The 17241-nt window shown below is 36.0% G+C and overlaps 2 protein-coding genes across 2 annotated transcripts; one reads left to right on the top strand and one right to left on the bottom strand.

The window, feature by feature from the left end:
- The first annotated feature begins 2724 nt into the window (after positions 1-2724).
- Positions 2725-5822, top strand: LOC112756442 (probable galacturonosyltransferase-like 7). Its single transcript, XM_025805036.3, has 2 exons — positions 2725-4499; positions 5326-5822. The coding sequence occupies exon 1, from the start codon at positions 3375-3377 to the stop codon at positions 4452-4454; it is 1080 nt and encodes a 359-aa protein (XP_025660821.1). The 5' UTR covers positions 2725-3374; the 3' UTR covers positions 4455-4499; positions 5326-5822.
- A 4284-nt stretch (positions 5823-10106) lies between these two features.
- LOC112756440 (cellulose synthase-like protein D5) lies at positions 10107-14721 on the bottom strand. Its single transcript, XM_025805034.3, is given in 4 exon segments — positions 10107-11318; positions 11320-12156; positions 12422-13226; positions 13315-14721. Coding segments are annotated over 4 exon segments (3540 nt in total). The 5' UTR covers positions 14286-14721; the 3' UTR covers positions 10107-10391.
- Positions 14722-17241: the final 2520 nt, after the last annotated feature.

The following is a 17241-nucleotide window of genomic DNA, read 5'->3' as shown; positions in this document are numbered from 1 at the left end:
TAACAATGTTTATCTAAAAATTGTTATTAAAATTTTAATTGTATTTGTTACAAAATAAATAATTACAATAAAATTTTTTAATAGTACTCATAAAATCTTCTAAAAAATTTTCACATCTTATAAAATTATTTACAACAAGATAAAGATAATAATAATAATAATAATAATAATAATAATAATAATAATAATAATAATAATAATAATAATAATAATAAAAGTTTAAACATACTTTGTCATATTAGGTTAGATAAAAAATTAAAAATTAAACCATTTAAATAAATAATTCGGTGTTTAGAAGTCAAGTATTAGAATAGCTTTTTAAAAAGTATTTATCATATCATAAATTTATAATTATGTAAGTATGCAAAGAATTTGTTTTTTAAATTACGTTTTAAAATTAAATGGCTTTCAATATTATTAGATTGTCCTATTTTTAAATCGGTCAATTCATTTTATATTATTATAATTTTTAAAATTTTGTACTGTAATTATTCATTTTGTAACGAGTACAACTAAAATTTTAACAACAATTTTTAAATTAAACATTGTTATGATGAGTACTATAAAAATTTGCAATGTACTCTTTTATTAACCTAGCACATAATAAAAATTTTTAAACTTTATAAAATGTAATTTTTTTATAGACTCGTATTATCAAACTAATTGAATTCGATTTAGCATTGGCTTCATATAGATATAATTGTTGTGTATTAAAATAATTGTATGAATTAGATTTATGTCATGGACTATATAATTCGAAGGAGTCAAATTCGAACTACACTTTGAATTGCTTCCTTCATAATTCGAATTAGTGTAATTCGAACTGGTCTAAGTCAACTTGTATGCTTAATTCTGGCTTATTCGAACTACCTATGACTTAATGATTTAATGCATGCATAATTCGAATTGATCAAATTCGAATTACACTTCCCTATTAATTCAAATTGATGTGATTTGAATTACTCTTAGTTTCCTAGTTCGAATTAGCTTGATTCGAATTATATGAAAACATGTTTCTAGTTGATCCATGTTACGTTTTTTACTTTAGTTGAATCACGTATTTCTCTTCCACTCTGATTTAATAGTGTGATTTGCCCACTATTTAACTGAACATTAAAGTTTTTTTTATATATATACCTCTTCTGTAAGATAGGCAGTCATCTCACATTTTCAAATTTTTCAAATCCCATTCAAATTAACTCTTTATCATCCAGATACTTCCTAAACAATATTAAACGAAGTTATAAAAAAATTAAAATGTATAACTAATTTTATCAAGAGTTTTGTTTAAACATCGCTTTGAATAAACTCAAATTGAAAATGAACTTTATCAATTTAAAACTCAAAATTGGTAAAAAAAAAAAAAACCTTAAACAAATAAAATTTAAAATAGTCAGATCATAAACACTCCTAATACGCACACCCGTTGATATTAAAATGAAAAGAAAAGAACACCGAATTGTTCCATTTCCGATTAAGTTATGATTGCGGTTCATCTTAGTTTTCAATACGCCTTTTTTTTCTACAGTTCAGACCGGAGAAAAAAAAGTAACAGATGGGAGGGCCTATCCTTTTCTTTTGTTAATTGAAAATGGCAAAGGCTGATAACCAACACAGGAGACAAGCCAAGAGACACAACCCCAACAAAAGCAAGTCACAGAACATAAACTCCAAGCAATTCTAGGTATTCACTAGTTATCAATCCCTATCATCAAAGCTCCGTAACACCCACACAAACACATATAATAATAATAATAATAATCTTAACACTAAGTCGAGGGACTATATAGATAATAAATTAAAATAACGTATATACCAACTAACTATAATATGACACTTATTCTTCTTAAGTGAAATCTCAAAATTGTTGGAAGTTTTTGTAAAAATGGAACCAAGAGAAGAGTAAATGTTATTGAGTTGCACTTTGAAATTTAGTGTGAATTGCAGACTTTAGGGTAGATGTCTAAGATAATAAACTAGAAAAAGGTTTGCAGAAGAGCAAGAGCAACACACCAAAATTAAATTTATTCTAAAGCTTTTGCTTTCAAGTTTCAAAGTATTTATGGCTCGCGTATAGAGGGACCTTTAGTTTGAACTCTATTGAGTTTACACTAATAAGAAAACAATTAATAATTGAATATGTATCACCTGCTTCTAATACGCATTAGTTGTATAATGTTTACTGCAGGATATACACATTGAATAATGAATTTTGCTTAGAATTATTCTGGTAGTAATTTTTAATATTTAAATCTAAAAATAGTTTTCATAATCTAATAAGATAAAAATGGTCATCTAATAACTCTCTTCTATTAAGTATTAACCATGAAGATAAACTGTATGTTAATTTTTATTGTTTACTAATTTTAATCAGAAAGCAAAAATGTTCCCAAAGTAAGTGTTAACTGTTAACAACCACGGACGGTGGAGTGTTCATTTTGGAGTATAGACTGTAGAGTGCATACTTGATACTTGAGAGCAGACATAGTTAACCACCAAGTACAAAAACGTACCGTAGAGTATAGGGCATTAGGGTATCTAGCGTAGTGTATTGTATAGTGTTAATAGGGTATAGAAAGAAAAGGAACTAGGAGGAAGGGCAGCGAAACAGAGTGTAGGGGCAAAAATGGAACAAAAGCGTGGGTCAGGGGACACTATTGTCATTTTGGGAAACAGACGACAACCACAGCTGTTATTTGTAGGTTGTTACCCTGCCACTCAATCGAAAAAAGGTAGTAAATAATATTTTTGCTTAGATTTGGCAAGCAATTAATTGGTAAATAAACAAATTAAGAATAAGAAGATTATCTGATAAATAAATTTCACCCTAGTAGGTCACCAAAAAAAAAAAAAAAAATTTCACCCTAGTAAATGCCAATAATTATGTTTTCGGGGAGCGTACAGTGCATAATTGAGTGGTGCAAAAGAAAATAAAAAAAGAAAAGCACGGTGTGTGCTTGCGCTTCAGTCTTTGCCACTGCAAAACCAACAACAAACATTGGAGGGAGAGAAGAAGAGAAGAGAAGAGAAGAGAAGAGAAGGGGAAGCAAAAACGAAGAAAAACCCTCGAAAGGTAAAAGATAAAAAAAGGGTTAGCAGAGGCAGATAGAGATAGAGAGAGGAAGAGAGGAAGAATACAGAAAGGCAGAAGGGTGCGCACTTTAGCACCACGCCTTTCCAATGGGATTCCTCTCCCTTGCTCTTGTTCTTCCTCCGCCTCTAATTCTGTTCTTCGTGCCCACGGCATCCTTGCTTTGATTCACACTCAATACTACGCACCACATTCTCTATCTCTCCAATAATATCCCATCCGCAATTGAATTCAAACACAGAACCCTAGAGTTTCGAAGAGGGGGAAGAGGAAGAGGAGCAACATGTCGTGGGCAATGAGATTCTCGGGGTTCTTCTCAGCCGCAATGCTGATGATAATCCTCTCCCCTTCCCTGCAATCTTTCCACCCAGCGGAGGCAATCCGATCTTCGCCGCATCTCGACGGTTACATCCGCCAGCCAGACCCACAGAACCGCTTCTCCTTCCGCAAGGCCTCTCCATTCCGCAATGCCGAGCAATGCCGTCCCAACAACCGCACCCTAACCACCGTCTGCGACCCTTCCCTTGTCCATGTTGCCTTAACCCTCGACCTCGAGTACCTCCGCGGCTCCATCGCCGCCGTCCACTCCATCCTCCAGCACTCTCTCTGCCCTGAGAACATCTTCTTCCATTTCCTTGTCTCCGACACCAATCTCGATTCCCTCGTTCAATCCACCTTCCCGCAGTTGAACTTCAAGGTATACTACTTCGATCCCAATATCGTTCGCAACCTGATCTCAACCTCCGTCAGGCAAGCCCTAGAGCAACCGCTAAATTACGCCAGAAATTACCTCGCTGACCTTCTCGAAACTTGCGTCAACAGAGTCATCTACCTCGATTCCGATCTGGTTGTCGTCGACGACATATCCAAGCTCTGGAGCACCAGCCTGGGCTCCAGGACCATCGGAGCACCCGAATACTGCCACGCCAACTTCAGCAAGTATTTCACGGCGGCGTTCTGGTCGGACCACCGCTTCGCCGGGACATTTGAGGGGCGTAGGCCCTGCTACTTCAACACGGGGGTGATGGTGATGGATCTGGTGAGGTGGAGGAGGGAAGGGTACACAAAGAGGATAGAGAGGTGGATGGAGGTTCAGAAGAGCGCACGGATCTACGAGCTCGGGTCTTTGCCGCCGTTCCTTCTGGTGTTCGCGGGACACGTGGCGCCCATCGAGCACCGGTGGAACCAGCATGGATTGGGAGGTGATAACGTTAAGGGAAGCTGCCGGGACCTCCACGCTGGCCCGGTGAGCCTCCTGCATTGGTCCGGCAGCGGGAAGCCGTGGGTCCGCCTCGATTCCAAGCGGCCTTGCCCCCTTGAGGCTCTTTGGGCGCCGTTTGATTTGTACGGATACACTCACTGACGATGTTGTTGATTGTGAAAATGAAGATGAATCATTTCTGCGCCGGTAAACTCCACCACTGTTTTTTATTATTTGTCTCTTCCATCTGTTCATTTGTTTTTCAACTTTTTTTTTTGGTTATCATTCGTTTCATTTTTCTATTTTACTTACTGTGATCAGAATCAGATATATCAGTATTCAGTAATCAGATTCTTAGTAGATTTATTTTCCATATATTTTAGACGGCGATTTGTATGCCATTTGTACCTTATATTGATTGATATATGTTCCCATTCTATTGTGCCATTCCTGCTCTGCAAATAATAAAAAAGGTTGATAGAAAGAAAAAGTAGCATGATTTTTAAGAATTGTTGATTTTTTTTCCGTTTGTTTTCAATTCAATCCATCAACTCAGATGAGCTTATGCTAATGCTGTTAGTCTTCCAAAATAGTGTTTGAGATTAGAGGAAAATACGTGGTTTACTATATAATATTGATTGATGATTGTTATTCCTGTTGAATTAAATTATATTACTGCAACGGTCGGTCAATAACTAATTTTTAATGTGGTTTCATTAGTGACTGTGGCTGGTTTCTGTCTGGGTGGTTGTATGATTCTCCACAATTTTTTCCAACTCTGGAAGTGACTTTTATTGCAACCCTATATCTCAACCTAACTGTTGACTCATCTGCGAGCTTTTTTTTTAGTAGTAAAACACCAAACCTTAGTTGTTAGTAGTAATGGTTTTTAGAGTGCTGGTTACGGTTGTCCATGTGCAAAATTTGCATTTTGTCTCCTGTTCAAACTTTGTTTTGTGTGTGTGGGGAAAGAGGGGCTAGTTGTTATTTTTTTTATTTTTTTAATTCTTGATAGTTAATTATATATAAGCAGAGAAGGTGGAAGACACGTATGTTGCACAGCTTGAAAAGATTGCCTAGTTGTCCAAAGTGAACGCAGTGAAGGGCCAGGGAAGGGGGGCTACAATCAATCAACTCAAAAAAAGCAGTGTTTAAAATGGGGTCATTTCATCAAAGGGCATATGCATATCAAATCTTGCGAGCAATCTGTTTCTGTGGATTGAGGTGGCAGCTAAGCAAACTTGGCGGGGGTTCTCAAAGGGGAAACAATGTGTTTTTCGGTGGTGGCCGCGAGCGGCGGGGAATTTATGATATGGGATGAGAAATATAAATAGATTGATAGGTAGAGGATATATACTCTTATTATTTTTTTGTCCTTTGCACCCACCGCATGCATAGCTGGCATTGGCAATTGTTCTTGTGTTTCTGTTTTTACTCTTTCAGTTCCACCATTAGATTTTGGATTCACACTTCTTCATTTTCTCCCTTAATACAATAAATGAAACTCGTGTCCAATTCCACGATTCCTGAGATTGACACTGTTGGATTGTTTTTAATTTTAAAAGATTATGATTTGTGATGGCTGGTACTCGGTGTGCGGATGATATCAAATTCAATGGTTCTACTTCTGCTCTTACTATTTGAAGAGAGAGAGGAGGAGGGGTCCTCGTGTCGTTGTTGCTTTTAATTGTTTGCTTCGGGGACCAACTCTTCTTCCCCTTGGTGTCACACGTGGCCAGCTGCTTCGTCTCTTTCAATACAGTTCCAACACTACTTGTGCCCATTATTTTATATCCATCCTTTTCATTTGGCTACAACTCTTGTTTCTTCAAAAACCATGATCGATTGTTGACACCGCAAAGCACCACCCTTCACATGTTTTTTGGGCAAAGGGACCTTGTTATATATTTTGCAAAGTGGACTAACTAAAATTTGTTGAGATCAGATTTGGTGCAACCTTTTTGCTATTCGTATACTATATTTGATATATTAATTTTTCTCGATTTCTTTTTCAGGTCAGTGTATGCTTTTTAAATCGAATAAAGTCGAGCAGGGTCAATGTTATTTTATTATCAATAGTTAATTTTAAGGGTGAGATTTAAACTTGAAGAGGGTGTTTATTTCTTTTTTTTTTTTTTTTTGTGTCTGTGTGTCTTGGAGTTTATAATACTTTGTGAACAATGATATAAATTATGCTTATGTGAGAATCATCGCTAGCTTCTAACCTTGCTAAGGATTAGCTGTATAGTATTGCGGAAGTAGGTTATGGAGTAGGAAAACAAAAAAGTCTCTGGAGTGGATTAAGGATAATATACTAGTAATATAGGATTAGGACGTGGTAACGCATGCTTGTGCATACGCCACGACATATGGTTGAAAGATCAATTTATGACAAAGACATCTTAGTTGATGCAATTTTTATACAATCTAAAGTTAATATAATAATTTTATTTATATTCACACTTTTCTTTTTAAAACACATCTAGAATATGGAAATAGAGATGAGAGGTGGATAGATGATGCCAAACGATGTGCCGCTAGGTGTTTATTCCCTTGGATAGGATCTAGTAAATTTGTGTGACTAATTCACTCTATTCAATTTGAACATCTTTTATGGTGACCTCTAATAAAAGTTTGGACACTTTTAAAATGTTAAAAATTGGGCATTAATATTTTAGTTAAATCCAAACTACACATATTATTTATTGATAGATTTAAAACGTAGAATTTAATAGAGTATTTTAATATACTAATAAAAATTTGATCATTGCCATGGATTTTCAAGTTGCAGATGATTATATTTTTTTAAATATTACAGACATATAAAAGTATTAAAAGATTCTTATTCGAGTTGATGTGAGACACATTAAAAACTAATAGAATACACATTTTTTATTAAAAGATATTTGATGATAAATAATTTGAATTTAATGCAATGCAATAAAATGAAACATAATACATATATATTGAACTGTTATAAACAAGTATTTAATAAAAAGTAGTTAATTTTAACATAATTCACACATTATTGATTTCAATATAATAATTATATAGATTTAAAATAAATTGAAAAGTTTATATAAATTTAGTAAATTTCTCCTATTTCAATTTTAAAATAATGTCACTTGATATGTAAAATTGAGAAATCAAAAGTGTTCTTATCAATTGCCTTGTTGTATATTGGGCTTACTTAAGAAAGACCAAGTATTTTTAATTAGAAAGGAACACTTAAAAGTTCCAATGATCTTGTATTCTTAATTTTTACCTTGTAATTGTAGCTCTTAGAACTATGCAACGATTTCATTAGCATGAAACAAATAATACAATTCCTACTATGGAAAACAAAATGACGAATTTATATTAAGAAAAAATAAAACCGTTTACCACCCAATTTTCTGTGGGTAAAGGTAGTTCATTCATGTGGATGGAGCAGGAATCAAATTTTCTCTGTGTGTATAATTTTTTTTGTTATTAAATAAATTTAAATATGAAGATTTTTAAAATAAATAACCCACATGTTTATATTTTAATTTTAAAAATTAAAATGCTTTTAAAAATATTTACGAAAATATTTTTTAAAATTAATTTATATGTTTTAAAATGAAAAATTTTAATATAATATTATATATTTATATTTATTTTTACTCTTTATTTTATTAGAAATAACTTTATCATATATATTTTTTTAAATTTCCGACCCTATTCAAAGTTTTTTAGTTTATCTCAATATTTTTTATTTGTCCACAGTTGCTGAGGAGTTTTTAAATATCAAATGAGCCTCTTTTAAAAATTCGTTTTGTATTTGATAAATTAAAAAAAAAATGACGTATTTGTACTAAACTTTTATAATTTAAGTTTTCAACGGCACCTGCTGCTCTTATTAGAAGTTAATTTTATTTCGATTTATCAAATATAACTTTTCAACTCAACTAAATATCCTTTAAAAATAGTATAATATTTAGTCTTTTATTATAATAATTAAAAAAATAAAATAAATACATTTAAAAATTATAAATAAATTTATTTAATATCTTTTTAAAATTAAATATACATTCAAAATACAAACTAAATAAAACTAAAATTTAAATTTTAAATTTTAAATTTCTATTTCAGATTTAATATATTTAATTATTAATATATTATAATTTAAATACATATAAAAAAATTAAATTAATTAAAATTCAAAATTTCAATTTTAAAATTTTAAATTAAACCTTAAACCATCTAATTATTAATTAATATCATACAAAATTCTAAAAGAAGCAGAGCAGTCACATTCACCGCACATTATTCACTGCATTTTATTGTACAAATAGTATTTTTTATCACTTTTATATTTTTCAAAACACAATTTTAATAAGGTAAAAATTCAGATACAGTCGACTTCACATAAAGTTGATAATAAGTCAAATTATCTAACAACTCTCAGTTATTAACTCCACTTAAAATCATTTGCACTTTGAATTTTGACCTTTTAATAAACTATTGAACTTTTATTTATAGTGCAAAACAAGTAAACAACACAATGTTTGGTCCATGGAGTGTGTGAGGGTTTTGCCTCATACAAGGACAAATACGTCTTTGTATTTGGTGTCAACACTGAACAGAACTACATCAATCATAATATAATAATAAGCATGAAATGAAAAATAATTTTAATGCTTTATTCGGTTATTCCTAGCACAATTTGGTAAGGTGTCGGTGGAATCTTGTTCCTACACGAGGCGCCTCCATTCCAAAATAAAATTCTACAATCATTAGTTCGTTGTATTAATAATTTTTCCTCTTTCAAATCAGCGTCATTTTTTTCCCGAGGTGCTATACCAATAACCAATTTCATGATAAAGATGTTTAACAAACCACCTACTAGTACGTGAAAAAATTCATATTAAGGAAGTTGGTGAAAACTTGGCCACCCTTTTTCTCTTGTAATTTACCATTTGTTATTATTATTACTATTATTAGCTTGTTCAACCAATTTTAATTAGTGACATAATCATTGAGCCTTTGGAGAAGACATCTCTTTTTTTTTAATTCATGCTTACTATAATCCAGATTGGTGATTGTAATATGAAGAATAATGAAGAAAAAGGGAGAAAAGAAACAAAGAATATAAGTATCACTTTGGAGGCTTTAGAGGTAGAAGCCAGTGAAAGAGATAAGAGGGGAGGGGGCATGGGACCATAAACAAACGCTCCTTGGTCCACAAAGTTGGCACCTCAGCATCTAAGGTTGTCCTACATTGCAAGCTGCTACAAAGTCCCTCTCCTTGGATGGAAGCTTAAGGGTAGCCTTCCAATTCACGTGTTACACACTTGTTTCAACTTTTCATAGGAATATGCTATGCCTTTTATGTGAACTGGAATAGATTTTGGGGCATCCCCCCAAGTGTTTGGAATGTTATGGACCTAAATGTTGATGGGTATTTATGATAGACATGGAAAATTTTCTCTGTGGTTGGTCACGCACACCAGAAGCAATTAATTAAGATCTTCTCTCTTTTTTTTTTCTGTTTTTTCATCAGTTAGATGAGAGGGACAAAATAATACATGAATGCCCTTTGTCAGTGACATGGTTTCTCTAATTCACGCGACCGTGACAGAAGGTGGGGGGACCATACATGGTGAAGAAAAATCTATCAAGTTTCTAAAATGGGCTCCATCACGTTCATCTTGTGTGACTCCTAATCAATATCTCATTGAACAATGTTGAATCATACATGGCATCAAGGTTTATACCATGTGAGAGTCTGCATCCAATATCAGAGACAAAGTTCATATTCGTGATCTACGCTAACAAATATAATACACATGATAATCAAATCAAATATCTAGGACAAGTTCTCGTACAACATAGTATACACAAAGCTGGCAAGGTGATATATTTTATCTCAATCATTTGAGATGTGTTAACTAAAACTGAATGAACGTTACTGCAATATATTTTTCTCACATGCATATTCAGAATAGCAAGAAAACTAAGATATACTTCTACTCACGTACAATTTAGTACAACAAATACACTAGGACATATATGATTGGCACAATGCAAAAAAAGATGGAGTAGAGGAAAACTTCATCTTTTTTCTTAGGAAGAAAACTAAGGGAACTGGAAATTCATGTAATTTTGTGCTGCTCCTGAAGGTGGGCTTATGTACACCCAAAGCAATGATATGATAATAGAGAGTAATCCAGACCAAACATAAACAATGGTTGGAACCTTCCCTCTTCTTCCCATGAGTCCCTTTGCAAAGGGGAAGAGATGGCAGAGAACCCAGAAACTGAAGAACACACCTCCAACCAGCTTGCTCCATTGTGGAAATGGACTGTAGATAGTTCTGGCTACTCCCACAGCAATAGCAATCATGTTCACCATCATGATTGTGATCGGAGGAACCATTAGGAAGCTCCATTTCACCACGTAAAGGTCTGCGAATTCGTCGTCTCCGTCTTCCGGGGTGGCTGATTTTGAAGTGAGGGTGAATGATATGTCCACTCCGGCTATGACTTTCAACAAGCCTTGGAGCACGGCGGCAGGGTGGGCGCTGGTTCCACCGATCAACCAGAACTGCTCATTTCGCCACCAGTCGTGAAGAGTGATCCCTGACCACTTGATCTCAAGGAGTGCAAGCAAGCAGAGTGTGATTGTGATGCCAAGCAAGAAGACTAAGAATGTTGCACTTAAGGATTGCACTATGAACTTTCCAGTGAAGAGAGAAATTGCAGGCAGGAAGCAATACACAATCAGAAACATTGAGGTGAAAGGGTACATTCCAACATTGAAGTATGCCACTCTTTGCAAGAACTTCATTCTAGGACTTGCCAGCATTGCATTGTTCTTTGAGAAGAAGATCTCCACCGATCCGGTCGCCCAGCGGAGAACTTGGTGGAGCCTATCTGTCAAGTTGATCGGAGCTGTTCCTCGAAAAGCATCCCTCTTGGTGACACAATACACTGATCTCCACCCTCTATTGTGCATTCTGTAACCAGTTACTACATCTTCTGTAACAGAACCATATATCCACCCAAACTCGCTTCCCCCATTCAGTTTTGTCCTCATAGAAGCAAGATATGACACTAATTGCCTCTGCAACCGTAGCAGCATCCAAGGGCTCGCGAGGCACGGCGAGAGAGCCTGCTGGCCTTCCATGTGTTCCCTTTCCTTGCAAATCTTGAAGCAACCTTCCCTGATATTCTGCAACAGGGATGGATGCCGCCAGAGAAGTAGAGTTGCCAAATCTCTTTGGAAGAAGCAATGTCTCAATATCAGCGTCATCATCATTGATCGCCACAGCAACTTCATCCTCTTCCTTCTTGGACTTCTTTGGCTTTCTCAGAAACAGCTTAATTTTCCTCCTTCCAAACCATCCATGATGTTCTGTAGCTCTTGGAGGACTAAAACCATAAAGTGCTGTTCTTCTGAATATGCAGCCAGTTCCCACATACATTGGTCCTTGTAATCCATCAAGAGCTCTCATGCTCACATCAAAGAACACCGTGTTGTGGTTCGCATATCGGTCACTCGGATCAATGCCTTCAAATCTTTGAGGGAATTGAACATAGCATATCCTATCACCTCCTCTGTCGAGCATAAAACACATGCCTTCCCTGAGAGCCAGGGAGTTGTAGATGTAGTGATCACAGTCAAGATTCAGAATGAATGGTCCATTCGACATGATTGCGCTTGTTCGAACCAGTGCGTTCATCGCTCCCGCTTTCTTGTTGTGATCATATCCAGGCCTCTTCTCTCTTGACACATACACAAGCATTGGCAATCGAATGTCTACGCCTGTTGTGTCAATCAAATTCTCCGCATCTGCTTCTGATCCAAATTCTTCTTCTGCATTTGGAGGAGCTAACATTGCCTGCAGAATTCAATACCTCATAATTCAAACACTATCTAGCATAGCTAAACCCTTTGATTCAACTACAGAACACAACAATTACATAATTTAATGTCATATGACTTAAAAATTCTATAGCTAAATTATATAATCTATATGCATATTCAACTTCGCAACACAATACTTACGCAATTTAATTCCATATGATTCAAAACACTCTGTAACTATATCTGTTAACACTAATTCTTACAATATATTAGAGAGTAATTTGAGTGAAATAAGTTACCTGGATTATGCCTTCATGATCCCCTCTGGAGTGGTCTGGTTCTGCTGAAGCCCAAGTTCCAGGCCAATAAGCACCATCGGACATCCATGTTGCCTTAGGAACCTTGATAGGTTCGGAAGCAGTGATACCGGCTTCGGATTGTTTCTTCTTTGCTCTTAGCTCCTCATGAGCATTGTAAGCATCTGATCTCCTCCTTATTGACTCTGGCAAGGAGTTTATTCTCACTTTGAATTCATCATACTCTCTTTTCACTCTTCTCCTCTCCCTCACAAAGTCCAATCTAACTTTGTTCTTGAGAAAATCGCGCTTTTGCCCAAAATATGCTTCGGGATTTCTAGGCTCTATACTGTGTTTTCTGCAGAAAGGAACCCAAATTCTAGCAAAGCTAGCAGTCTCGGCGAGAGCTTCAAATGTCAACAGAGCTCCACCATCATCAGACAAGTAGCAAGCAATCTTTTCCACTGGATAATCAACGGCTAGGATGGAGAGAATGGTGTTTGCTGTGACAAGAGGAGGCTCCTTCTCAGGGTCTGCCGTGGAAACAAAAACGTCAATTCCAGGTAGATCAGACCTCCCCTTAGGATTGCGAAGGTTCGGTGACTCAAAGCGCTCTTTCAGGACAGAGAGATCAGTTACTCTGTTTACAGGACAGAGCTTAGGGAGCTGATCAAGAAGCCAAGAGAATGCAAACCATAGCTCACAAGTTATGGACATTCCCCATAGCCACATTGCTTCGCGGTTCGGGTGTCTAATCCTCCATGTTAGAAACAATCCAAGTGCAACAAGACGAAACAGAATAAGCAACCTGAAACAAACACAGTTGAATCTTGAATGAATTGTTTGAATTGAATTGAAATGAAATGAAATATTTCTATATTTGTATAAACTCCAACCTGTATGGACTGAGAATGGCAGCAGATACTCCAACCTTTCGTGTCAAGGGCCTTCTGGCTTTCTCTCCGAAATCCGGACGGATTTCCGAAGCTGAACCAGCTCCATGTCCATCTTTAGGCCACACAGCATTTCCATAGCCATAAGTTCCCTTCGTTTCGAATAGCCAGCGGTTGTGATCGAAATCCGGCGGATGATTCTGCGCCTTAAATGATTTCACAACAGAGAGCCTCTTGTCCAGCTTGAACTCAGCCATGGAAGGCAAAGGCAAAGCCTGATCTTCAGCCTCAGAAACACGCTCGTCATCGTCGTCGTCGTCGTAGTCTTTGCCATCGTCATCTTCATCATCACTCACATACTTGTAAGGCTCTTTGCAACCAGGGCACTTGCCTCCTCCATTTCCGACACATTCCAAGTAACACTCTCTGCATATCTTGAACCCGCACTCGCAAGGACCACCGCTGGACCTTCCTTGAATCGCTTTCTCGTCGCAGCCTTTCATTCCACACATGGATTTAGTTTTCTTTGTTGGCTCCTCTTGCTCCATGGAACACTCAATGACATGCCCTCGGGTCACGGAGTTGAACCCTCCAGTGAAGATTGTTCCTGAGATGTAGCTTGTCTCGGGTTTTCCGGTGTTATTGCCATATTCGGGAAGGCTTGTCTGTGAGGTTGTCAATGGCTGGCGTTCAGGAGTGGCAGGAATTTGAACAGTGTATGTGTAGTACTCTGAGTTGAATTCTTCTGTAGTATTTGAAATTGAGGAATAGTTGTTGGCTCCTCCGCCTGATAACCTCCTTACAACACTGCCGCCGCCGCCACCAGAAGCTCTCCTTAGGGGGGAATTAGGGTTATTGGAGATGGAAGCGCGCGGAACTGGACTGGTTAGTCCTATGCTTCTGCTTCCGCTTTCTTTTCCTCCGGAAGAGACCGTTATGGTCACAGGAGAGGGAGAGGAAGGGGATTTCACCATTTTACTGGATCAAAGACTGAACTAGAAATAGTAACTAGACGAAGAAGAAGAAGAAGGAAATTAAGGTGAAGAGAGAGATAATAAAGAAAAGAATCCTCAACGGTCCATAATTATGAAGTGAGTATGAAGAAGAAGAAAGGAAGGAGAAGTAGAAGGAGGAGAAAGTGGGAGCTTTGTAAGAAGGGCAACAGAAGTAGAAGAAGGAGGAGAAAGTGTAGCTTTGTAAGAAGGGCAGTAGCTTTGAAAGAAGGGCAACGGTCGAATTTGAATTTTGAAGGGCAAAGGTTGGCTTTGGGATTTAAATGCAACGGTCGGCAAATCTGAGCTGTTCATTTACTTGCACTGCACACGATTATTTTCTATTTTATAGTTTATCTTTTAATTGAAGGTGTTGATTAAGAACTTTTTGTTTTTGATATTGGAGTTACAATGCTGTTTTGTTGAAGTGTGGACTGTTGATGTTATTCTCAAATATAAAACTGTTTAATTAAAAAAATAAAAATTGGATCATTCGATTTGTTAGAAGTATAAAAATTAGATCATTTGATTTATATTAAAAAAATAAAAATATTTGAGATATAAAAATTAAGCCTTTTAATTTGTATATTTTTTACAATTTTAAAAAATATCAAAAATTTATGATGTGAGAATATATTACTATTTTTATTTTTATTAAAAAAAAAAAAGCGCCGTTGACTAAAAGAAATCTGGAGTAGTAATCTATGTTAGCAATACAGTCAATGTCTAATTATTGTTCTACCATGTGTAGTAACATTTTTTAGGGACACTACACTGTTAGCGAATAATATTCACATTGACTCTACTATCCACTATAAATATGAATTAACAATTGAGTTTAACTAACCTTCGTAGGAGATTTTAAATTTTTTATATTTTTAATAAAATATTTTTAATTTATAATTTTAACATGAACTTTTAAAGTACAAAATAAATAAATCTTTATCAATTATATATAAATTTTATTTTATAATTTAAGCTACAAAAACTAGTTAATATTTATTATTCTACCAAAAAGAATGAAGTACATCCATAAATCAATAACCTTCTCATAATATAATAGTACTACATATAATAGTACAACCTTCTCGTAAATATAATTTTTTATTAAGCTATATAAATCGCGAGAGGGGTCTCATGAATTTCAAATGAACACAAACCGCAACACCCCTTCAGCGGTTTATGTTGATATGCAGAAAGGCTAGAAACCGTGGCAGGAATTTAGCGGTTTCTGTGTATTTGGTCAAATATGTATAAAGCATAATAGGGGTCTAGGGGTTATGCTTGCACCAAAAACGTCTATATATACTAACCAGGAGGGAGTGATGTGATGGTAAAGGGTCATTTTCACACCTTCCCAAATAGATAGTGAGGAGAATTTTTTTGTTCTAGTCCATTGCTCTGAAAAAATAAAAAACAGCAAAAGGCACGGTGTTAAGTTTACTGATACAAAATCGGTGAGTGTTTTTATCTGGTCAACAAATACTTTGTCAGAGCTAAAGACAAGTATATTGCAAAAGGCAGGGTTGTGTGGGACCAAGTGGGTGAAGAAGGTGTTCTACAAGATTCCGATTGCGGTTGTGTCAACTGGTGTGCAGTGTGAAACATTTGTGATAAGGTCGGACTAAGACATACAGGTTTTGTTTCATTGTTGGCGCAGTTTTCCGGAAGTGAAAATACACGAGCTGTATGTCAAGTTGGAAGATGGTGTCGACAGTTTTGGGGCATCAGCGCCGAATCCTCAGTCGACGACGGTAGGGGTGCTTCTACCTCAATGCCTGTCATTGCACCTGGTTGTCTGTTGACTGAACCTCCATCTGTTCCAGTTGAGTTAGCTATGTCACCTGATTTGATTCCCGGTCTTTTAGGTGACGGTAAACTGGATCGGGTTGAAAATGCGATGCGAGAGAATGATTCGGACGATGAGCCAGATCACATAATAGGGGACAGTAACGAGGTCGAGGATACTCCTAGGAACCCACCAACATGCCAGGGGCCATCTAGTTCTGGGTTCCACCAACACCCGCCACATTTCTCGACGTTGAACTTGGAAGCCGTCGGACAGCAACTGGACTTAGATCCTACATTCGGAGGTCAAGGATTACACAAGGAAAATATTTATGGAAAATTTCAGATTGGCCAATCTTTCCAGACTAAGGAGGAAGTTGTGTTGAGTGTTAAGGATTATAACATCCGTCATGGAGCTGAGTATCGAGTGATGGAGTCAAATCATCTGAAGTATCATAGGAGATGTAAGGAGTTCGAGAACGGTTGTACATGGATGATTCGCATCACACTTCGACAACGTAAGGGTAATTGGGAGGTTAGAAGGTACAACGGACCTCACACTTGCTTGGCCACTTCGATTTCAAGCGACTACCGACAACTCGATCACCACGTCATTTGTGCGAGGATCTTTCCGTTGATTAGGGCGGATGCAGCGGTTACGATAAAGGTGTTGTAAGAAGCTATTAAGGCAACCTATGGATTCAAGCCTAGTTATAGAAAGGTGTGGATGGCAAAACAGAAGGCAGTTGTACAGATCTATGGAGATTGGGAAGAATTCTATGCCGAGTTGCCCTGTTAGATCCTTGGTGTGCAAGCAACGATAGAAGGAACTGTGGCATTGTTGAATAATAAAACTTAAATATAAGACTCAAATCTTTAATTTCAAATAATCAAATACTAAACTTGTAATTTCAAAATTTAAATCTTAAATTTAAATAACTAAACTACAAAACTTATAATTTTAAAATTTAAGAATGTAAAATACAACCATTAGGTTTTATTTACAAAATTTAATCTTTAAATTTTAAACCCTAAATTTTACCAAAATTATAATATTAGAATTTAAACTTACATATTTAAAGGCTAAAATTTTAAATCTTAGTTTTCAAATACGATACTTAAACAACAACCCTACAAGCCTTGCAATTTG

Source organism: Arachis hypogaea, chromosome 16, assembly GCF_003086295.3.
Source record: "Arachis hypogaea cultivar Tifrunner chromosome 16, arahy.Tifrunner.gnm2.J5K5, whole genome shotgun sequence".
NCBI classification, from domain to species: Eukaryota; Viridiplantae; Streptophyta; class Magnoliopsida; order Fabales; family Fabaceae; genus Arachis; species Arachis hypogaea.
This window is presented reverse-complemented; position numbering and strand designations above follow the sequence as displayed.

Coding starts and splice junctions, on each gene's coding strand:
- LOC112756442 (XM_025805036.3), top strand. CDS start 3,375: ATGTCGTGGGCAATGAGATTCTCGGGGTTCTTCTCAGCCGCAATGCTG.